This window comes from Scomber japonicus, chromosome 9, assembly GCF_027409825.1.
Source record: "Scomber japonicus isolate fScoJap1 chromosome 9, fScoJap1.pri, whole genome shotgun sequence".
NCBI classification, from domain to species: Eukaryota; Metazoa; Chordata; class Actinopteri; order Scombriformes; family Scombridae; genus Scomber; species Scomber japonicus.
Window position 1 is genome coordinate 15,068,688 of NC_070586.1, and position 25,250 is coordinate 15,093,937.

General features: G+C 41.5%; 2 protein-coding genes across 2 annotated transcripts; one reads left to right on the forward strand and one right to left on the reverse strand.

The window, feature by feature from the left end:
• Positions 1–1,735: 1,735 nt before the first annotated feature.
• LOC128364897 (C5a anaphylatoxin chemotactic receptor 1-like) lies at positions 1,736–2,602 on the reverse strand. Its single transcript, XM_053325517.1, has one exon. The coding sequence runs from the start codon at positions 2,600–2,602 to the stop codon at positions 1,736–1,738; it is 867 nt and encodes a 288-aa protein (XP_053181492.1).
• Positions 2,603–8,981: 6,379 nt separating this feature from the next.
• On the forward strand, positions 8,982–21,788 carry hic2 (hypermethylated in cancer 2). Its single transcript, XM_053325419.1, has 2 exons — positions 8,982–9,070; positions 19,035–21,788. Exon 2 carries the CDS (start codon positions 19,119–19,121, stop codon positions 20,877–20,879), a length of 1,761 nt encoding a protein of 586 aa, XP_053181394.1. The 5' UTR covers positions 8,982–9,070; positions 19,035–19,118; the 3' UTR covers positions 20,880–21,788.
• Positions 21,789–25,250: the final 3,462 nt, after the last annotated feature.

Consider the following 25,250-nt stretch of genomic DNA (forward strand, 5'->3'; position numbering starts at 1 on the left):
TATTATATAGTGCAATATATACATTTTACATACATTTGTACAGTATATACAGTCCACCCGTCCACAAGTGATTTAACGTCCCAATCATACCTTGGACAGCCTAATCTGTTGCTTCTCACCCAAACAGCGCCCTCATTTATTTTCACCTATTCTAGGAGGCCTTTTTTTTTTAATACAATCACTCTTGTGACTCTTTTTTCTGAAGTTGATTCTATTAGGTGACATTTATGTTTCTTTCCTATTCCTTTTAACAAAGAGTGTATTCAGCCAGCATTCAAAATTAAGAAAAACAGATCACTTTTGCCCTCCATTGTTTTCCAGTGTTGAGCAAGACGTGTCCTTAATCATTTGCTATTTATTTACAGCGTACCTTTCTACGGCCTTGATGATCGTATTTACATAGGTTTATAGCAAATAATGTTCTGTGTCTGTTCCTAAAGACAGGTTAAGTTGAAAACACATAGAGTAAGCCTTGGAGTTGAAGCGATTTGGGAAACTGATCTTTAAGGAATACTAAGCGGCAGGAGAGCTGTCCATGGTACCCGCGCCGGTCGGCGCTCTCAGACACCTCGAGAACTTAAAATGTCACAGAATGACAACTGAATTCACACGTATGTGAGGTAATACTACGCCATGTACTATGTCACAGTTTTCTCTCTTTCTTTCTTTCCTTCTTTCTTTCTTTTTTTGTTACATACCACAGTCAATTTTGAACCAGCTGCGATGCGATTGGAGACAGCTTTGCAGCCTGATACCGCACGATAATGACAAACACCATAAAAGTACCAAACAACAGAATAAACCATCAAAACTGGAGAATTTACCCGACATTACCACCACTTACTTAAGATTTTCACCCTGTCTCTATTAACTGCAGAAATCCTCGCTGTATCAAGGCTGTATCATATACCAAGACGAGTCCACCTCGTACAGCTACCACAACCCTGACGATCCCATAACTAGCACCTTGGGCAGCGGTCAAAACACACTTGTGAAACATTGCACATGATCCATTTGAGTTGTAGGCTATAGGAAAGAAAAATATCCTGTGGATCCATTAGCGTGGAGCCTTTGTTACAACCACAAACTTTAAAATAGTAGATTTTCATTCATATGTTGGGAGGCAGAGGCCCTGCACAGACAGTCACATTAACCTAAATCCCTTCCCATGCCTCAGATAGAAGATAATGAGTCCATCATTACAATTTTTACAACATCATAACCATTTTTTAAATTAGTGGAGGTGTTTGGAATTAAATTGAAATTAAATATAACATATCGATAGATATGCAGCGTTTCCAGTTCACTCACTCGGTCTCAACACAGTGTATATCCAAACTATGACATTGCATCCTTCTTCACATGTAAAAAAGCTCATCTAGCGCATTTCCCTCCAGTCGTTTTTACAGATTTAAAATGTCACAATTGCGAACACACGTTAATTCAACTGTGTCTGAATCAAGGGACATCTCCATGCCAGCCATGTGATATTGATAATGTAGTTCATTGCTATGATGCCTTGCTGACGGAGGCTGCTTCACTATCATGTCCTTGTCATTCCATCGAAGTTATAACCAATTCTGAAAGAGAGGGAGAGAGAAAGAGAGAGACAGAGAGACAGAGAAAAACAAATAGAAAGAGGTAGAGTAATTGTCTTATTCACATTCAGAATTGGAGACAATTTCCAATACTGTGTTTACATTAACTCAATAAAATGGGACGATTTCGTTGCTTCTTACCTGATCCTCCGTCTGGGACAGACCCACCGCCACACTGTTCTCCACACGGCCTCGCGCAGCGCCGGACTGCCCCAGATGTACAGAGTCGGGGTGACCAGGGCGTTCAGGCGTGCCATGATGGCGAACAGGTTAGTGGCTTCATTCCTAAACCTCAGACCCTGTCTAGTCAACTGTCTGACAATAATATTGACAAAGGATGGACACCACAAAGCCAAGAAGCACATAACCACAAACACAATAATGCGTAGCGACTCCTTTTTGTTGTCTCTCTCTGCACTGGGCGCCTCTCTCGCTAGGTGACTCCTGGCTATGATGTAAAGTTTAATCGTCATCAACACTTTAACAAGAACTATAATCTGCAGAGTCATAACACCAAACGCGTTTATTTGAGCTGCCTTTGAAATAGGCACCATATTCTGCACAGTGAGGATAGTGTACGTGTAAATCCAGCAAAACGCGCAAACCCCTATGACAAAAGACCTTGTGATGTAGCGGTTGTAGAAGAATGGATGGCACACAGCTAAGTAGCGATCAAACTGAGCGAAGAGAAAGGTTAACACATTGACACCTAGAAATGAGGGTAAAATGTAATATGTCCCGTTTCTTGAGGGATAGCCTTCTTGAACGTCAAAGAGGCCGAGATAATACACCGAAAAGCCGGTCAGAGTGTCACTGATGCTAGTGTTCAGCATAAATATGAAACGGTTCTGGACTCGCAGAGACCGGGTGAAGGATATACCGATGATCACCGAGCCGGCAACGAGCACGGCGCTTGTGGCGAACAGAATGTGGAAGATGAAGATGAGGAAGTCCCCCGGAGTGTTGAAATCCACCGACAGAGGGATGGTGGCGTTGTGAAGCATCCTGACGCTCCTCTGGATAAAGCTATGGTTAATTGTATTTATAGATGAATGAGGACTAGAGATAGCAGAATTTAAGCAAACCTCCCAGTCTCTAGAGTGCAGAGGCTTCCAAATAACAGGTTTCCGTGTAGACCCTATCACAGAAAGTCCCGGGAGTGTTTGTTATAGTAAAAACAAGGTGATCACCAATCACTTGTTTGTGCGTCCTGTTGTCTCCACAACACTTTCTTAAAGGCTTGGCTTGGTGCGGCCTGGTTCTTCTCAAGTCTGGCTCCGCGTAACCTCAATGTCACTGCTAATGCATTTAAGATGTAATTACCTTATTCAATTCTTTAATCATACCAGCTACTCAATGCTCACAATAAGGCCTTAATTGTATTCTACAACAGGTATTTTATTTCCAAAGCTTGGTCAACATAAAAAGCCAAAACTTTACTTTTACCAGCCAAAAAGTTTTTTTTTTCTTGAAAAGTCCCTTTTTGAAAGTGAAATGTGTTAAAAGCATTATGAGGTCCAGTTTTATGCTAAGTACTCATTCATTCTACTTTACAAAAGACGAAAAACAAACGAGCAAGGGCCTCCTGGATCTGGCAGCGATCTGTCTTACAACGGGTGCTCTTGGTGCATGTCCACAAAAAAGGAATGGATTCCCAAATGAGCACTACTTCAAAAAATAGTCTAAATAACATGAATTCCTGGGATCATTTGACCCCGAGGTCAAATAATTACCATGTCACCCCTGTAAGCCTTTTAAACCTCTTAGCTTGACGAAACTGTGCTCTGACCTTTTTGGGAATTTATTCCCTATTTTGTGGACCTCTCTCTGTTACAGATTGTTTTATTTGTCACATGTACTCCCATTTTCAATTAATGGTAATTTCAGGTAATGTCTCCTAACTTAACCTACATGATTATGGAGTGCCAAACTTCTTAAATGTGTACAGACACGTTTAAAATGTGGTCAAATTCATCCAACACGAGCAGCCTAGTATTAAAACCCAAATGCCATATCACATTTTAAAAATGTGCATGAAATTAAGTGAGGTTTTAAAATAAATAGTCAATGATGATTTCTGGGCGTATTTATTTATTATCAAATTGCATATGCATTAGTTAGAATTATTTTGTGTATTATTACACTGTGGTATTGCGACATCTGTCCTCTTTCAGGTTACTAGAGCATTTCATTCATAAGATCCTTCATCTGGTACGTCTGATTTAGTACAATGTCAATTTTTTGCCACTAGGGGGAGCAGTAAACCATTTTTTTCAATATATGGTCTAAGACGTTCCTCTAATCATATTGGTATAGATTCCTTGCTTACACGTATCATTATTACCTGTAAAGGAGGTTATAGGTGTTTTATGATCCTCAGTACAGTTTGTATTGAGTATTTTCAATCTATAATGTACACACACACACACACACACACACACACACACACACACACACACACACACACACACACACACACACACACACACACACACAGGCAATCCAATACAACAGCTCTGCTATAAATTCTATTTTAACAAAGCTAATACATTTTCAGTTTTTGTTGACATAGTCAGAAAGTTGATCATTCTACTTTATATATTTACCAAGGTCATAGTGTGTGGTGGTGGTGGTGTGCTGTAGTGCATTACATTACAAAGTGTTCCTAATATTTTGTCCCCTCTCATGTAAAAAAGAAATAAATATCTGGCATGACCACACTTTGCTTTTCAAACAGCACTAATTCTCCTTTGTATACTTTGCAGTTTTTCAGTTCCTGCATCTTTAAGAACTTGCCACAGTTCTAATGTGGATTTAGGTGTTTTAGTTACCTCTGTATCTCCATGTAATCCCATACTGACTTGATGATGTTGAGATCAAGGCTTTGTGGGGGCCATCTGTTGCAGGACTCCTTGTTCATCTTGTCTGTTTGTTTGGATGGTAGTCATGCTGTAGAATATATTTTGGACCACTCAGATACTTCCCTGGTGACACTACATAATGAATAAGAACTTAAACATCTAAAGTACCAAAGATTTTTGCACAGTACTATTTATTATATGACACCTTCCCATTCACTTGGACGAGAAAGATACTGTTTATGGTATATACAATAGATAGACCTAACCATATACTAATGATCTAGATAGTAAAATGGCCTCCTGAAATACATAACTGGATAAACCTCCCTTTCACCAATCAGTCAGTGTTAACACGACACACTTAAAACAGTCTTAAAACAATCTCACTTAGCTGATAGTATAACATTCAAACACAATTACACATGAGTAATCTCCAACATTGGTTCTTACTAATTGAGAAACATCTATTTAAATGTTCCATGCCCTCAAAATACTGTAGACTATTTAATAACACACATAGTCTTTAACTCTATAAGGGGATTTATGAAGCTGTTTGACAAACTCGGTGAGGACAAGCCAGGTGAGATAACAGTGATAACTGGGAGAGGTCACTGATCATAACACTTGGTGTTGTTCTTGTGGTCCGTAAGTAACAAAATTGAACCAAACCTTACTTAGGAGCACTAGATGAGCACTAGATTTGTGAACAACTGCACAAAAAGATTGTTTAAACTGAATACTAACCTTTTCTCATTTCTTTCCTGTAAAATGTTTACAAGCACACTGTTTTACTGATATCTATAGTTTCTGGCAGCTTTCATATAGCTGAGGTGCTTTCACAAAGCCAGTGCTTTACATTAAAAGAAAAGAATGAAAACAATAAAACATGATGGGCAGACAATTAGATAAGAAGAGACGATCAGACAACTGAAACAATTAAAATGTACATGTACACATAGTCAACAATAAGAAAGAAAGAAAGAAAGAAAGAAAGAAAGAAAGAAAGAAAGAAAGAAAGAAACTAGGATTCATTTTGACTTTGAAAATTTGAGTTCAGTGCAGATGATAAAAGGCCTCACTGGATGCTGTTGTCCTCAGAGGGAGACTGTTCCAAAGTTTTGGTGAAGACTTCAGAACATGTAAAACATTAATATGATCAGTTTAGTGATTACCTTCTTTTAACTCAGAAATGTCTAAAACTGATATCAGGCCAGAAGTTGCAATTGTAACTTGAAATTGTCAATATACCGTATATGCGGTGAGCAAATGGTAAAAGACCCCATGGGACCATGATATTAGGCCTAGTGCTGCAGGTGTTTTTACTTGTTGATATTTGTGTGTTTTTATCGGGAGCTTGTTGACTTGTTGTCTATGGGAATTGAAGTCACCCAAGTCGACGTCTCCCTGTCAGCCTGACTACATAAACCAGGATAGAGGTAAAACCCCTCAGATGTGCGGCCATACAGCTGCACGCCAGCCCCTCTTCAGTCTTTGCTGCGCAGCGCAATGAAGACCTGAATACACCGTTTCTCTGCACCAATGAGTAACCACAGCCAGGGTCTGTCTTTTGTGCTGCCCCTCACAAACGCCGGCAACGTGTTTATGCTTCTCTTCAGTATTTTCCTGGCTGCAGCTATCATTTTCTTCAACGTGTCTGTGTCTCTCTCCATATTGCTGAACAAGGCGTTGCGTGGCGAGAACCGCTTCATGTACATGTTGAGCACTTGCCTCAGTGACATCTGCACAGGCGTCTCTTATTACTATGTTGGTGTTCTCGATGTGAGGGACAACTTTAACTCCCCTACGAGAACCTTTTTCATCGTTCACACATTTTTAGGGTTGTCTTACATGGCCATCCTGGCCGCACAGGCAGACAGGTACCACGCAGTGGTTTCACCTTTTAAATATTCCCAACGCATGACCCGAAACAGGACCTTGCTGGTAATCTTTGTCTACTGGTTTTATGCATTCTTCATCGTGGGTGTGCAGAATCTGGTCACTGCCGGGGTGGCCAGACAAGTCTCGAGCATCGGTTCGTTTGTGGGGAACATATTTACAGTGATTATAATGATAGGATTGAACATCAGATTGTTTATCATCGCTAGGTTCCAGCTGGAGAGGGAGCCGCCCTCTGAGGACAGAGACGCCAAGTGCTCCTCGGTGTATCTCATCCTGGTGGTGGCTGTGTTTTTCTTAGCCACATGGCTTCCAATATTTTGCCATGCTGTGGCCTGTAATTTTGGTAATCTAACCTGTCATAACTTTAGGAATGAAGGCACCGACCCTGTTCGCATTTTGCCCAGAATTAATGCTGCCCTGACCCCCATTCTGTACATCAGAGGGTGCACTCCGCTCAGGGCGACGCTGCTCACCAAAGTGTGGAGACCCTGCTACAGGAAGAGGCAACGGAGTGTTCATGTTTGATTAGTGTTAACGTTGTTAACATAAATCCTTGGTGGCGTGTGAATGGCATCCTCGCTTTTTTGTGAATTGCTTGAATGTATCCTAAAACGTTTCACAACTGAGCCCACAATAATTTTATAGACACTAAAAAACATTTTTTATCCATATTTTTCATGTTTCTGTTTTAGAAACTTGTGTTCAGAGAAACACAAGTTTCTAAATATCGTGTACCCTAGTTTAACTTTAATATGAATGCCACTGATCACTAATGCTGTAGATCAGTCAGCAGTAAAAGTTTAACAACTGACATAACTTTCCATATTTTGTACTTTGTCCTGTATATGCTTTTATACAATATCTTTTATTGTCTTTTTGTCTGTCATGAAAACACCAAGAGGAACATCCATACAGATGAGTTTGTCAATAAGTAATTAACAGCATGTTTTTTCTTCTTCGACTACACTTGAAATCTGCAAATAGAGAAAGTGTGCTCACACCTTATATTTATTACTCTGCTTCACTTTCAGCACTGCTTGCTGTACTGTTTACATTATTTTCCTGACATTTAGTGAATACGGATGAATAAGCAAACGAGGAAAATGGACAGTTTAGGCTGTGTCCAGATTATTCCGCTGTATTCGCTGATTTTTTTCATCCAATAAATTCAATTGTGATATTACTGTAATATCAGAAATGTGATCGCTGATATATAATCATGAAGTTTATCATTGCTTTACAGTGGTGGCTGTTTTTCTTAAATGATGCTCACTTAGGGCAACTCATGCAGTGCTTCTAAACACCTTGATGATGCACCTCAGCATGTCCAGCTTCCCCGCAGAGGATGTAGTTTCCGCGGCAACCGCACAGTGTCAGAAGAGTACTTTGGCACAGCGCCATAACTTGGATCTCCATGAAATGTGAACCACAAGCTTGATGCATGGCAGATCACACTGATAGTCCTGCAATATCTGGAACAATGTGAGTCTCTTAGCGCCTTCCGGGAGATGGACAATGATTCGATGATCAGTTGCAGGTAACATTACGGAGAGTTGTCTTGTTGATAGAGGTCCAATAAACGTTATGGTGAAACCACATCAGTTGTGTTGTATCCTGTTTTCTATTGGCTGAAGGCTGGTCAGGGCCCTCTGTGCTAAGAGGAGGAGCCAACAGATCGCCACACTTCCGCACATCTGGTGCCCAATTTCTGAACCACAACCATCTCTCTCTCTTTCTCCCTCTCTCTGCTGATACCCGTCACCACCACCCCTTGCACAAAAGACCCCCGAGAATAAACATTCACAGACATATCTTCTTTGCAACTAAAACGGCAACTTATAACATATAGATGGATGCATCTCTATGGGTTGAGCTTAAATTTAAAGTTTGAGTTTACAATCATTATCCAACTGATGAACTAATTTCTGTATGAACAGGGCTGATGTTACGTGTTTGCAGTAGGAACATTAATACATTACACGCTGAAATGCATGGTCTGCTAGTAAAGACCCTTGAGAGTGCATAGAAACAGTCTACACTGCAAAACTGCAGCGGTGTTACAAGCTTTTTTTATTTACTACATTTAAACCTGCTGTGAGTGACGGTGACACAGAATCATTTGACTTGTTTGCAATGCTTGATTAAAACATCTCCAATCATAAAATGGGACTCACTGGTTATTATCAGCTTTTCAACTTTCAACAGTACGGCCTGATGACATTTGTTTTTACTGCAATGAGATGCATATACGCTGAAATCTGCTGGTTTCTCTCACACTCTCTGATAAAACATTAGGTTTAATTATTTCATCTCTTGAAAGCACTGGGTATGAATTCTACACAAAATAACTGGTCAAGTCAGATATTTTTTGAAGCGTGGATCTGCATCCAGCAGTATAGGGCCACGGCTGAGCCATTCCACTGATAAAAAAAGGACCTAAACCACAGTTTGAACACAGCATTGTGTTTGTGTGTGCGTATCTCTCTGCCATCTTGCAGGTAAAGTTGCCAGGGGTCTTGGGCTGAGAAAGTGGCCAAACCCTCCCACAGTGGGATGTTTTCTCTGCTGCACTCTGGGCTGGTTTCTATTCAAATGTGGGTCAGGGGTGAGGAAGCCTAACGTCATAAGCTTGCAACATGGCGTCCCGAAGGCTGTGAGATGAGCAAGAGGATGGTAAAGAACGCTTGAGAACGATCCTACCGATGTAATCAGGTATTTAAAAGATTTATTTTCTCGTTGAAGTGTATTGTAAACGCGTCATGTGTCTGCTGTAATGTCTGTTTTCATCGGATCGGTTTTCTCCCAGTTGCTGCAAGGATCGCAAGGGTTTTCGGCGTTACGGTGGTGTTTTTTTTTTCCACGGCGTGCCAACAAAAAGGGGCTCCGGTGGTGCCTATTCTGGCTCTACCAGCCTGCTTTGGCAAGCCAAGGAATCCCATTTGATCTATTTGAGTTAATCGCGGCTCCTGCTCGAAACGGCAAAGATGAATTGTTTGCAAATGTAGTGTTGTTTATTTTGGCGTCGCGGGCTTGCAAACGATGCCCCACAGTACGAGTGTGTACCAAATAATTACCAGGCTGGCAAAGCACATTAGGCGACAGAAAGGATCCATACACGGCTCGTCGCAAAAATGTAGAAACGTCTCAACTCTTTACCTCGTTTTCTCTGCTTTCTAATCCAATATGCTCAATGAATTGTTTACCAACATATAGGCTAATGAGCGCAATTTAAACGAATCGCTGTCATATAACCACAAGCATTTCCCAACTAACAGCAGATTGTGCTTAATATGTTCAATTAGACGGAACTGTGTCTCTGAGCTTTACACACGGCATTTTGCGCAATCATCCGACAATCATCCGACAATCATAGACATGTTACAGTCGATTCCTGTAGAGTAACCTGTATTGTTTATATATATGTAGGTTAAGCCACCTTGATCTTGGGTAGGGCTAATTAAAAATGATTATAATGGATTGACTTTTAAATATACACACAGTACAATATAGACGCAGGTACTTTCTAGTTGAAAATGCTCTCTGGTGAGATGAATGCAATCGATGCAGGGGATTGTATCTGTCTTTCCAGCCCATAGGTGGGCTGCTGCGATACATCGACCATCTTTGTGATCGGCCACAGTGTGGGTGTAACGTTACATTGTGACCAAAGCTGCTGTATTGAAACATTGTTGCATTGTATTGATTTTTGGCCTAAATTGGCACTCTGATGAACACAATGCCATAACATTATGTTTGATGTGTAATTGAGAACAGTAATGAAAACTTTCCAAAAATCACTTGGTTTCTAATAAAACAATGTAGGCTTTCCTGCTCAGGTGTGAAGGCATCTTGGCTTCTCAGGTGATTAGTGTTGTTAAAGTACCAAGGGGCATAGAGATAATAAGGCACAGGAATGTCAGTAATGTGGGTTCCCTTGACTGGCTGCTGTTTTTGTATAACCATATGTTTAGTTCTGTAAAAACATTTCCATTGTGGCTCTGTTGAGTGCATTGCCTAGTTTCAACTGAGAAATACACCACACACAAGATAGACTTCTGATGGGACACTTTTGATGTAAGGTTTAATGGACCTGGTGGACCTGTTCATACATGCTAACCATGAGTATGATATTCTAATAGTAGTAAATTCTCTCCGAGTAATGTCTCCAGTAGAAGTCAGGGGTTATCACTTGTCACTAACATTAACAGCTGAGTATAAGTTGTTAATTTAAAGTTGGTTAACTTTAATTTTTCATATTTTTATCACATTCTGCTAAATGGGTTTGGTAGCTTATCAAACCAAGTTAAGTAGTTATTTTGAAAAATGTTAACTTTCAGAGTTAACTATAAATACTGACACACTTGTAGACCCTTTTGAAACTTTTGTTTGCACTTTGGAACAATGTGAAAGTAAATCCTATGATTTTCAAAACTTCTTGTGTCACTGAGGATTGCATGTTGTTCGAACATAATATGAAGATTACAGGACTATATTTTTGCTGGTTACACCCACTCAGAATTGTCGCTGAGGTGCACGGTCACTCTGCCTGCCTGAAAGCTGGGAGAACAATTAGTTTCAACAGTACAGTTGAGAAGCACAAGATATTCAAGCATTGACAAGGGGCATCTGAATTAATTTTACACTTTTTATATACACAATGAAATTTAGTGAGGCTTGTAAAGCTGGTAGTTGGCTTCTGCATGTATTGACTCAAGCATTTGATGATGACTATGCTGCAGCTGTAACCACAGACGTAACTGTTTTGTTCATTTAATCCCATCTTTATTTTTTAAAGACAGTGTCTCATAAAACTAATCCCTGCAGGTATGTAGAAATTAGGTGCTTTTGTAAGTGATACCACCGAATTGCATTTTAATTGGCACCTCCACTGTCAGATGGCAGATTAAATGTTTCACTGAAAATGTTATGTAACAGTTGTGTAGCAGCCTGGCATCTCTATTAAAACAACAACAAGGAATAAGGCAGGAATTTTGACCACAAACACAACAAAAAGTAACCATTGTGGTCTTTACTTGTCATTTAATTGTCAATCCTAAATATGTGGATGTTATACCTTTTGTGAGATAGATGTGCTTACATATGATATGACATCAGTGTTGACCAAGTTAATCTAGACCATTTGAATGACCAAGTCAAGTCAACTGATCAGTGTGACTAGATTCATAGATTACTATGGACTACAAAGTGGGACCTGGAGGTTAATTTGAGGCCTGTGTGTGTGTGTGTGCCTCATGATCCTCATGATCGGTCAGTTGGTCTTGCCTTACCCTGCTTGTCCCTTCTCAACACACACACACACACACATACACACAGTATCCTGTATACATTGAGATTGTGGCTTACAGTGGCGTGTGTAGGCGGCACAGTGCAGTAAGAAGGTTACTTAGGCTATATGTTTTGCTGACATGTTGGACGAGGACTTATAGATTGTGCTAGGCTGTTGTATCCATACAGATCTGTCTGTTGTGTACTGTGCTGTCTGTTCGAGGGCAGTTTAGTTCGTTCAGTGGCTAAAGCACCTCAGGGCAGGGTTGTTGTTGTTCTTTAAGAAGAAGAAACAGTCTGTGGAATGTAGTGCTGATAGCCAGAAGGTTATGCAGTGTTTAAAGGCTGAAGGAGGACGAGGAGGGGGGGGGTGGCAGCTCTGTAAAACCTTGGACCATACAGGATCTTTCCTTACCCAACATGCCCTCTGTCCTTAGCCAAAGCATTAGGCACCAGGTCATGTGGGTCTGTTGCTTTTTACAGGGGGCTTTATCTCTTCAACAAAGTTCATTCTTTTAGGACAGAGGTCACTTTATCATGCCAATCATATGTTTACTTGTTATTGAAGTGGTTGATTACTTTACTTTTTGAAGAGGATACTTGTAAATCCCCCACAGATAGATACAGCTTGTGTTGGTGCCAATTCCTAACCAGTATTGCTGGTGAAAGTCTCTTTGTTCAGGTCAGTCTTTATTTAATTTCTCTAGGGGGCACTTTGGGTGCAGCAACTGAGCCACAAAATGCAAAGGAAAGATACAGAGTGCAGAAGCACATCCATACTGTATAAGTCTGTAGCAGAGAGAGAGAAAGAGAGAGAGAGCAAACTCTGTAGTAAATCAGCTTTTTCTGAAGAAGGCCAAAGAAAGGTTTGGTTCTGATAGAAAATTCCCAAATGAATTAAGCATACAGTATACAATCTTGTGTTTACCCTTTTCATTATCATAGAATCATTAAGTTAATGGCAAATCTATCTTGCACAAAAATGTTTTAAGTTCATTTAATGTCAGTTTTGGTCTTAAATATTACAGTAGACACTATCCCACCTTTTTAATTGTTGAAAGCAAAGACTTTTATACATGAAGAGACCCTAACCCATACTGACCAAAAAAGGCTATGCAACCAGGAAGTATTTCATTATTCACATATACTGTGCAATGTATTATAGTAAGCATGCTCCAACTGTGTTTCCTGGCTCTCAAGAAAAATCTAAGAAATTCAATACCTGAGATAATAAACATTTTCAATAAACATGTGTTAAGGGTGCTGGACTTTCATCAGCAGTGTATTTAGCTTTATGCACATGACGGCTGATATCTGTCCATACATTACACATTTATAGGATAAATACTCCCTTACCTTTAGCCATCATTAAAGCTAGGATCCTGCACATTTTTATTTTCAATGTTTAATTGGGCCATTTAAATAATGAGAGTAAACTGTCCAGTGCTAATAAAGAAAGTTGGATTCAATTAATTAGGATGTAGTATATATTATGTAAGAGAGGGGATTGTGCCAAGGTTAAGCAATTGCATCCAGCACACTCATGAAAATGTGAAGGAGGGATTTTTTGGGAAAGTTTTGAGTGTGCATGCTGCCCTCTAGACTTGGCTGTTGCCTTAGTAACATTTTTTCCTGAGGAGGGCATGCAGACCACAGAACAAATTCATTAATGGTCTACTGTTGCGTTAAGGTTAAGACTCATGCTGCTGCTTTATCACATGAGGGAAATCCTCAGATATTAATATTGGCTAACGCATATCAGCTTCTCTTTTCATCTGTGTTAATGCCATGCAGTGAGAGGTTGAGTTGAACACATGTAAGATGTTTCATGTGCTTTTGTGCATGCAAGAGAGTCTTGCCTTTTCTTCCCTTGCTGCACAGCACTGGCACATCTGGGGTACGTAGCAACCATCGGCCCCCTCCTGTGATGAAATGGACGGGGCTCTTTTCATTCCACTGCACCCTGGGCAGGACTTGTTTGTCTGCAACACGGCTGAACTGCCTGACACAAAATGAGACTTAATTGGAAGGGTTCTACTCTGACTGCGGTGGAGATACTGTAATTCATGTATTTCCCACTCATTCCCACATGCAGCAATAAGGCCATTTCCCTGTTCACTAGCATCCAACAATTCTGCAGAAATTAAACTCTGTAAGCCAGAGCAGATCAGCCTTTACCTCGTGTCTTTTATGTTTTTTAGCCTTTGTATAGCATGGTGTCTCTCCTGCAGCTTTTCTGAAGACATTATAAGCAAGAATTGGATCAGTATCTAGAATTCCAATAGATGCTCTGCATCAGATGTATTCAACCATGCAGAGTTTATTTAGGTAGGTTTTTATTTCAAGCAAAGACCACAGCAGGTGGTTTCAGTTATTAGTTCACCCTCTGTATTCTCTGGTTGAAACAAAAAAATGCATATTCTGCTCTTCATGGCAAGTTGACATTGCACCTAGGTTTTGGATTATACTAGATTTTTGATTTTTTTTTTTTTTTAACATTTGCTCACATTCAGTTTACTTTGATATTGTTGACTTCATTCCTGAAACATCATGGGCACAAGTGAAAACCAAGTTAACACTGCTACATATTGGCTGGAGAAACCTGATTTCTTTGCCATGTATATGCGTAAGCTGGTTTCTAAAGGGGTTATTGCTTCTGTGCATGTGCATAACAAAGACCTCAGAGAGGGAAGTATCACTGTGACAGCAGTGAGGAAGATTAAAGGAAACATCATTACTCTTAGAAGTGCATGCTTGTTACCAAGTCCAAACTCTGATCAAAACTGAACTAAGTAAGCCACTTTCCATGCTGAACATTGGGCTATGTGTAAAACATGCACAGAGTAAGAAAATACTGTATTTTTTCACTACAGGATCTGCCTTTTCACCTCAGTGTCAATCTAAATGCTCTGAAAAATAGAAAAATTCTTTATCAATTATGGTAATATGGAAACCTTGGTTTAAAGTAAACCACAGGGGTGAAATCTGATTACTGACCACTGCATGTAAATGTAAGTCTTAATGTAATCAGATTGCAGTGTATATACACGCATTCTTTGATTTCCTACCTTTAAACCTGATTTGTATGTGTCCATTTAAACACATGACTGTAGATAAAGTCACTACATTTAAAAAAAAAATGTAAATGATAAAATCATTGGAGGTAAGTTTCCTCTGATGCAGCAGATATGACACAGGTGTAAAGGAACATACAGGGTGGGTAGCCAAAAAGCACAGCTGTTCTATTTAATCTCCTCATTGTGTTATGAGCCATCCTTTCACTCATGAGAGAACTGAAACTCAGATAATTGCGGTACCCACGAGTCCCGCCTGGATCAGCCTTACCCATGCAGCACAGTGTCAGCCATGTTGAAATGGCTCGGAGGTGGTTGCTCAGTGTTTGTATTTCAAACTGGCTTTGTACCATCCCCCTAACCCCTCCCCCACTGCCTCTGCCCACCAGCATACTCTCTGGGTGTGTATGTGTGTGTGCTCTGTGTGTGTAAATGCACTGTCTCTGTGAGTGTGTGGACGCAATGAGGCCTTTTGCTCGTGTACATGATGGGCTCTTTTTTCTTTACCTTTACCTGCACATCTATCTCTTCTGCCCCAATATACTCAGTTTTCCAAAGTCATTACTGTATATAGTTGAAAGGAATTGATGTGAGCGTTAACCCTGTGATAAAGCCTGTTTTGAATACGTTTTTTAAAATCCTACTCAAGTCTTGTTTTCTATTGGTTGTTAGCAGATGACCTTTCACAGTAGTAGGGTGTGTTTTGTTATTGCGCCACAGGACTTTGCCTCACCTCTGCCCTCTCTCCTAGCTCTCTACCCTCTGTTCAGGAGATTAGTGCCACAGCCCACCGCTCACTCAGTCACCTTAGCTGCATGAACACTGACTCTGAAAGGTTTACTAGCGCGCTGTTTAATCCATGAACTCCTTGAAATAAAGGATGCAACAACTGGCAGCAGTAAATGAAGTCAAACCAGATCATCCAGATCTCTGGTGTAACCAGTTTAATTTGCAGGAGACTTTCATTAATTCACTGCTGTGGGCACTTTGGAGCTCACTAGTCTTCAGTCCAAGAATCCACACACGGATATGTTATCCAGATCATGTCTGTCAAGCCTGTGTAAACATCCCTGTCTACTCATCTCCTCATCAGTAGGCTCCTGAACGAAGTCAAGGTTGAGGCTAAGCAGTTGGGTGCTGTGTTTTTTAAAATAAGGTTGCCCTCTCTATCATTAAGCCACAGTCAGTTTTTGAAAAGGTTAACACTGCAGGCAAGGTAAGCCGATCCTGTGCCTGTGCTTGAAGGGCAACATCTACCCTGGTCTCCAGTCCAAACCCAGAGCTGGCTTTAGTTGGTATGTGGTGCCATATTTGGACAGAGCATGTCTTGTTTCTCAAGGGTCAATAATTCATTATGGCCCTCTTGACCAGGTATCTTGCCATCTCTAAACCTTTCTGCCAGGTCCACACTAGCCTTTGCAGAGGGCTTAAATGCAGGTATTAACCCTTCAGGAAATACTGCTCGCCAGCTGTGTAACATTATACATATCAGCTAGTCATTCAGCTACATCTTTTCTGTCAATACTGTTCTAGTTGTCATTTTTATAATGCTTTGTCATACCTGACCAACTGTATATGTTGGCTATATTGGAGATATTACCCTACATCAGGCTGTTATACTTTAAAGATGGCTTTAAAGAATAGCCTACATGTAGTATTGAAAACATTCATACAAACTGCCAACAGCAGTATGCACACACAGATGGAGCTGTGATGATGGAGCAGGCCTATCTGTCTCCTGTGGTATTAAGCCTGTTTTCCTGGGCAGCACCATTGGAAGGGGAGCTGGGCCTACACGTGTCCCACCCTAGCTGCATATAGATCAGCCGTAATCCATTAGCAGCTCCCTGGAATCCAGCCGGCACAGCACAGCACCGGAGGGGCCGGGGGAGAGGGTAGCCGTGTGGGTGATGGTGGGGGGTGGGGGGCGAGGGATGAGAAGAGGAGGGGGTGGGGAAGGGCTCTTTTTTTTTTTTTCCTCCTGAGCTAGCTTCTCTACTCTGAGCCCAGCCCCCTTTTATGTCGGTCTGCTGGAAAAGCCTCTTGAATCCCCCCATAAAGCCTGCAGAGGTGTGTGTATGTTAAGAGAGAGACTTGACTGATATATGGCTTCCTGGTTGGCATCATAGTAGAGGCCCTTCTTTCTTTTGCGGCCCCGTTCTCCATTAACGCCTGCAGGGCTGAGTGCTGTACACCCCTGTAGCACATTTTGCGATTAACTGCAGATCTGGGTTATGTGTTCCAAAATAGCTCATTATGATTCATGTTGGGGACAGGGAACTGTTCCTGAAATGCCTGCATGCCCGGTGAGAGGCTGGTAAAGGTTGGAAAGATAGAGAGAAAAGAGGAGAAGAGCATGGAAAAGATGGGGGAGGGGATGAAGACCATGAGTAGAAGTGTCAAAGCAGAGGAGGCAAGCCCAGGCCTGGACCTGAGAGTATAATGATCACTACAGCTGATTGTGTCGGCCAGCCGGACTGTTCCAACAGAGCCTGCTCTGATACATCAGTCAGCCATCTCCAGTTTTACCTTGTTGTGCCTAAATGATTGAAGAGTAGTCTGTAGTAGACCATTTTTGCTACAGTGTGGTCCCCTTCTGTCTGTAGCAAACAAATTCCGATATTTTGTCACTTAATGGTGGTTTTATGTGTTTATTATGTGTGTAGATCTTAACTATGGGGTCTTGACCAGGATATTGAAGGTTTAGGTTGTCATTGTGCACATCTTTACTGTCCTAGAAATGTCAGATTTCTTGATGAACAGAAATATCCAGTATAAAATAAAACCTCATTTATTCAAACCTCTGGTGTCTGAAATGACCAGTTAATAGAACTGATCAAACTAAATATGCGAGGATGCTAAACTACAGTCTATCTTTATACAGTTGTCCTTGTATTGACTCTGAGTTCTGATATATTTTAGTGTTGGGTAAAATTTCAGCCTTCAGATTACCCATTTTTTGAGGTTTTGATAAACAGAGTTCAGCTCTACAGTATATCTTTGCATTTGCACTTTCGTCACTGTAGCTGAGTTCAGGAACCACTTCCATCATTCCTGTTTATACATGTATGTAAACTCTTAATTGGCACTGGATTGAAACGGCTCATATTCACATGTATTTATGGCTTCAGTTAAGCATTTCTGTGCATTACTGTGTAATCTCCTGTAATATAGTGGCGTTGTCCATTTTCCCAGCATGCCCTGGGCTTTAAGAACATTTAAAACATGAGTCATGGCTTCAACTAGCTGAAACACATTTTCTACTGTTATCACTAATCCCAAGCTGTGGATAGGCTCTCTGCATCTTTTGCATTATATTTATTATATCAACATTTGTGTTTTCAGTCTTAGGCTAGAAGTAGAGCATTGTGGTGTGTTTATAAGACATCAATATGTAGTTGACCAGTGAATGAGATTCATCTGTCCTAATTCCATAAATAAGGGCCTCTCTGGAGGATCAGGTGGAGCTGTTCTTGTGTTTGAACCACACCCTCCCTCCCCCCCTCTGTCCTAGCTCCTGTGTAGTTTTACCTGCTCAGGTGTCACCTAATCCCTCCCCCCGGCCCTGCTGTGGCACCGACCCCCACCCCCAGACAATGGGGCAGGGCTGACATTACCATGACCTAATGAAGAGTAGAACGAGCTGGGTTTCCAAAGAGGGCACCCCACCGAAACTAGAGTTACTCTGTAGCAATAGGGAAGAGAAGCTGAGAGGAGGTACCTTAGAAAGTAGTTACTTTACTCTTTCCTCGTCTCCGCCCATGTGGCCTTTGTGCCAGAACAGTGGCAATGTGTACAATCAGAACTTGATCCATGTAAGGTTGCAATTTGTTTAAAAAGGAAGATGAGAGCGTGAGCAGGGTTCCTGTTTCTTAAGTTGCCATGTGACTATGTGGCATGCTGTGCTAACAGTTAGCTAATTTCCCCGTGAGAGCTAAAAGCTTAAATTGATGTGTTCACAGCAGGGGTTATAACACATGCAGTTTGATTGTTTGATGTGTCAGACTAGCTGGAACACTGTTTTTTACCTGTCTGTCAGGAATATTCTAAAAATAAAACCAAACAAGCTGTGAAGCAAGCTATTGCATCTGCTGTAATCATAGCTAATATAACACCTTTATTGGTCTCAAATAATTATTTTACATATACGAACAACTTGAGTTCTCTGCACCCTGCTGAAAACCACTGCTCCTCTTTGCTCTTCTTTATTCTGTTTTTTATGTGTGCTGTTATTGAACATGGATATGTTGGATTGGTTTTGTATGTCTACAATGTAAAACTAACCTCCTTTTTTTTTCTTTTTCTTTCAGCTTCAGGTGGTGCTCGTGTAGGAAGAGAGAGAGCGAGAGAGAGAGAGTGAGAGAGAAAGAGAGAGAGAGAAGGAAAGAAGGAAGGTGGAAATGGAACTGCCAAATCATGCCAAACAACTGCTGCTGCAACTCAACCAGCAGAGAGCCAAGGGCTTCCTGTGTGATGTTATCATTGTGGTGGAGAATGCGCTCTTCCGTGCTCACAAGAACATCCTGGCGGCAAGCAGCATCTACTTCAAATCTTTGGTCCTCCATGATAACCTCATTAACCTCGACACAGAGATGGTTAACCCCTCTGTATTTAGACAAGTTCTGGACTTCATCTACACTGGGAAGCTCCTGTCCTCATCGGAACAGAGCAGTGAGCAGAACTTCAGTGCCCTCTTAACCGCAGCCAGCTACCTCCAGCTCCATGACCTCGCTGCTCTCTGCAGAAAGAAGCTCAAGCGCAGTGGTGGGAAACCCCTGCCAGGTAAACCCTCCACTCCAGGTCCCCTTAGCCGCTTACGCCTCAACAACCAGCGCCTTTCCTCTTCTACCCCTACTGGCCCCAACAACCACTATCCTCCTACCCCTTCCGAAGCCGACCAGCCACAGCCAGATGAAGGCCTTCGGGACAAGCTCTCAGATGACGAGATGTTTGTTGGCAGCACTGGGAAGAATGGGAATGGGGGGAATGGCAACAGTAATGGTAACCTCAGCAGTGGAGGAAGTGCAGGTGAGCCAGATCTAGGCCTAGACCTGTCCAAGAAGAGCCCTCCCTCTGCGGGCACAGCCACTGATGCTCTCAGCCCACACAGCAACTCCCAAGAATCCCCTCAATCTGCCTCAGTATCCACAACCAACAGTGCCTCACTGGATGACTCCTCTACCACCCTACCAGGTGCAGACACCTGTGGCTTAGACCCCATGGAGCTCAACTCCTCCTCAAAAGCAGAGGAAAACCATCCTGATGGACCCCCACCCCAGAAGAAATCCCGGCAGGGTGCTCGCAAGAACGAGTGGCCTAAGAGAGAGGCATCAGGGTTGAAGTCTGAAGATCATGACAGGCCCCTGGTTAATGGGGTGATAGTAGGTCCTAAAGATGGCCGCTCCTTGAGTGGGGTTGGAGGGGGCAGTGGTAGCAGCTTTGCCTCTGACCAGTCCTTCCAGTGTAAAGAAGAGGAAGAGGGAGGAGAGAATGGCCAGGACCAAAGTGAAGAGAGCGGACAAAGTGACGGAGAGAGCACAGGAGGCGGAGGAGGAGGAAAAGGAGGGGGACACCAAAGCGCCAACTACGTGTACCGCCAGGAAGGTTTTGAACCAGCATTTGGAGACAACCTATATGTGTGCATTCCCTGTGGTAAGGGCTTCCCCAGTTCTGAGCAGCTCAATGCTCACGTGGAGACACACACTGAGGATGAGCTCTATATCAAAGAGGAGGGAGGAACCTTTGTGAAAGAGGAAGACGAGGAAGAGGCAGAGGACCTCTCTGCCCCCGTAGGTCCCTCCAACTTTGGCTCTGAAACACGTCCGTTCAAGTGTACAGTCTGCAGTAAGAGCTACAAAGACCCGGCAACGCTGAGACAACATGAAAAGAGCCACTGGCTGACCAGGCCCTTCCCCTGCAACATCTGTGGCAAAATGTTCACCCAGAGGGGCACCATGACACGCCACATGCGCAGCCACCTTGGCCTCAAGCCCTTTGCATGTGAGGAGTGTGGCATGCGCTTCACACGCCAGTACCGTCTGACAGAGCACATGCGTGTCCACTCTGGGGAGAAGCCGTATGAATGCCAACTATGTGGGGGGAAGTTCACCCAGCAGCGCAACCTCATCAGTCACCTGAGAATGCACACCTCACCCTCTTAGAAATGCATCAAGCCAAAGAACTCTGGGAATAAAAAAAAAGAAACATTTCTCTACCTTTTTCCATCTCAAAAGCAAAGAAACGCACATGTACACATTCACACGCAGACAGAAACAGTTTGTTCTACGTTTAAATTCCAGTTTACGGTGCCCCCGGCTAAGTGAATGATGTAGCCGTTAGCCACAGTGGGTTCTTGGTGACAGTGGGACCTTGTTAATGCAACGATCATGTCATCATTTATCAAGTGACGCCTGCTCACATCTCAGGAGTTCTAGAGGGACAATTTACTCCTCTGTCTCTCTCCAAAGTGACGAAGCAGGGTGGAGTGGCATGACTTTTGGTCTGCATTGCAAGTCTGTTAAATGTGAATGTGGGTACTGATATAATGTCAAGCCCCCTCACCTCATACCCCTCAGCAGCCTTCCTCTCTTCTACCTTTGAGCATTGAGTCTTTGAGTTTTTCAAATTGTCTCTCAAACTGATAACTTGAGAGTCCCCTCTGTACTCCAGTGCTATTTTGACCAAAAACCCGTGCAAACAATACTGGCAATAATTCAGCGAAAAGAGTATTTTTACCCTGACAGCTTTATATCCTTTATGTTGGTGATGGGGATCTGTATGTAAGAGGAGGGTTTACTGGGTTTGGGACCATCCCCATGCTTTAACTGAAAGTCCTGAAAGAAAGTTCCAGGTGGGATGACATTGGATCAAGTTTTAGTTTTATGGATGGCAGATACTCAAATTCCTCTCCACAGCTGTTCACAGTAATAAAAAGAGGATGTTCATTGTTTTCGGTTTTGCCTGCTAGTGCTCCCAGGAAGGAATCCTGGTCGGAAAGATGAACCCCTTGAGGTACTTGTTTTACTTAAAGAACTTGTAATGTTTCAGTGAATGTTTAAACTGGAAGGTCTTTGGATTTTTCTTGTGGAGGGAGGGATTTGGGTTGGGGTGGGGGGGCTTAGCTTAATGGGGGTAAGGAGAGGGTGTTTTAGACTGAACAATAAGTTCAGTGGGTACGTTTATTTTTTTGTCTGTATAGCTTTCCTCCCCTTGAGAAAAAAGAAAAGTCTATTTATATGGGCTTGTGACCTCGCTACCTCTGATTACTCTTACAAACTCTATGTTGATTAGTTGAAAGTTCCTATGTAATTAATTGTAAAAAGTGTGTAGATTATGGTAACTCTTCACCTAATGCTTTAACCTGCCCATCTCTCAACACAGGTTTTTAATGCTCATAGATTTTACACATTAATATTGTTTTTAGCTGTTGTTTTTACTTGTCAAATATAGCTTTTTGGGCGACCTGTTCAATGTGGACCCACCTCAAAGTGTACTGTAGCTTCCTGCCTGGAGCAAATAGCGGTTAGTTAGTTGGTTAGTTAGTTTAGATGTATAGTGTTCCAAAGATCTTATGAATGTTGAGGGGAACAGAGCTAACTAACAAACATTGCTAGACAAGTTCATAACCAAAGTTTTTAAAAAGATGTACTTAAAATATATAGCATACTAAATTATTTCACTTTTGATTTCTTTTTGCTGTATAAAACAAATTATGAATTATATTCTAAGTCCATACAAAGAAATCCACTCTTTTGATGGAGTTTTGGCCAATGACTCTGAGACTGAGGAAGATTCCTGTGGTTTGCAAGGAAAGCTTGTGCTGATTGGTGGGCTGGTATAATGTAAACTTTACCACCTAACGAAACTGGTAAAGTTCAAAACATGTTCCCCCGAACATGTTTTTTTTTTTTTTTCTTTTGTTTGTATCCAGAGTCCTTATCACTTTATATTCCCTGACTTTAAAAACAGGACTTGATGACATTGTATTTGTTCTGTTCAGACCAAAAAAAGAAAAAGAAAAAAAATATAGGAATTATAATCAGAATTTTAATGTGAAGTTCAAGTTGCTTGTTAGTTTTTTGAGCCAGACTTGTGAAAACTTGTAATAAGAAGGGAGAAGCAGAGATGCACTGGACAGCTGGACAACTCATTGGTCTCCTGTGGCATCCTTTTGTTTCTGATTGTATTCCATTATATCACAGAATGATTTTAAATTATTTTAACCTCTAAAGCTTTACCTCATCTTAAGCAACCATGTGTTGGGATTGCCCCCTCTGTTGTCTGTGGCTTTCACTGAAACCTGTCCAGTGTATCTACTCTTAACAGTTACACTGTGGAGCATGAACCTTCACTACAAGTTTTTGGCATAGGCATTCCTCTATTATGTTGGTTTAACTGTCTTCTTGATTTTTTTTATTCCTCTTTCGTCCTCATGTCATGGTCTGTGAAATGTTTGTTATCATAGGGATGCAGCTACAGTTACACAAACTTCGCTACTGTTTTAAGGTACCTGCGTCCTGGACTCCCAGAGTTGTTACTTGGTTATGTTGGATGTTGGTGTCTTGCTGTTAAGCAGTTGCTGTTTAGTGATTGCATGGTACATCAATTACTTTTTCACACTCCCCACCCTTAAACTACAAACATGTTATTTATCGCCTGATCCATTGTTGCTTGTGACCTCTTCTGGTTTAAGATGGAGTCCACAATGCATTGCCTTCAAACGTTATTGTACTTGTCAGCACTTGATGCAGTACAGCATAATGTCTGTCAATGCAAAAGGTGTTTTTGTACAACACGATCTCTAGCCATCTCTGCAAAAGACTTTGCATCTGCATTTGAATGCTTGCTTGTTTGTCATAACGAAGAAAACTCCAAACTGTGACCATACTACTATTACTACTACTATTATTACTACTACTACTACTACTACTACTACTAGTACTACTACTATTCAAATACTTCAGGGATTGTTCTGCATCTGTGAATGCAGACTCTCAGCTACATTTGTAAGACATAGTATTGTATCGATTTCTCTGTATTTTAATCATGGGAAAAGCAAAACACTAGTTTCATATTTAAGACAAATAAGGGGGGTACTTTTTCAACTAACACAAAGAGCCTTGACAAAGGCGAGGCAGCTCGAAAACAAGTCTACATTTTAGTTAATAACACAGTATGTTCAGAACTAGTTGCAAAGTTGTACAAAGAACTAAGAAGAAAAAAAAAGCTCATACCCAAATCCACAAACTATTTTTTAAACCAAAGCACATTTGAATGATTATGGAACCATGTGTGGCTCTAAAAAGAAACATATGTATTTATCTCATTGTTTACATAAACTTTTACAGTTTTACAGACCTCAGTGGAGGCTCGGCCAGTCAGAGAGGTGATTTTGTGTGTATTTTTTTGAATGCTTTTCCACAGAGGTTGCTGCCAAAACAAAAGCATAGAGTCAAACATGGGGTGAACTGCTGCATATTCAATTAGAGGGAGGGGTGTGTGGTTTAGGGCCACCCCCCTCTCTCCCCTACCCATTGCCAGCTGGCTGTGGGGTGACCCTGAGCCCCAGTCCCCCTGCCCTCTGGCCTGTCTTCAGATGTGACTGCAGCGATGGGGGTGCTCAGTGCATCCTTGATGTTTTAATCAAAAGGCATTGTTAGCCAGGGTCCTTAGCTCAATGTCGTGTATCTGTGTTTACCCAAATGCACTTGAGGACTACCTCAGCTGCTTGGGTCTCTGAATATGTAGGAGTGGGTGGGTCATGCTTGAATGGTTTGGGTTGTTTTAGTCATCTAACATGGTACATCTCTGATGCTGGCAGTTCTTGAAACCTATCTGGAGAATGTAGCTTTGATTTGTTCACTGCATGTAAACAGGCTTATCTGGTAGTCTTAACTGTGAATGTTATTGTCGTTTTTCTGCTTTTATGATGTTTCGATGAATCTGTTTTGTTTTTATTTTCTTTAGCTGCCTGTGTTCTGTGGGTAAAAGCAGCACAAACCTCTGGCTGGCCGAGCCTCATACAAAGTTGGTGCAAACACTTATTGACAGTGTTCTTTTTTTATCAAATGTCTATTGTCAGTGATGAATGTATTTATTTCTGGTCCTGCCCTCACTTCTGCAAAGAATTTGCTCAAAGTGTGAGACTGAGATGGAGGCAGGACCCCCTATTTTTTTGTTTTTGTTTTTGTTTTGAGGATTTCAAGCTGAGAATCAAAAATGAGACACAAAACATAGCCATTAACCACAATCTGTGAAGTTGACTTTTTTTTGTGGGAGAACTGATTTAATTTTTTTTTCCAACTCAAAGAAAATGGTTTATGGCATTTAATATCTTCTTTCTCAGTTATACCTGACAGTCTGTAGGGTTTTTATTTCATGTAATTCACTATGGGTATTTTTTTGCCCATGTGTTTCTTAGTTCTCACTGAATGACTGCACAACAGGGGAGTTTAACCCCTTGTGTGTCTGTGGAACGGAGGCTACTGTATCTCTTCAAGCTTGCTCTGCCTGGGTGTTGCCATGCTGCTGCC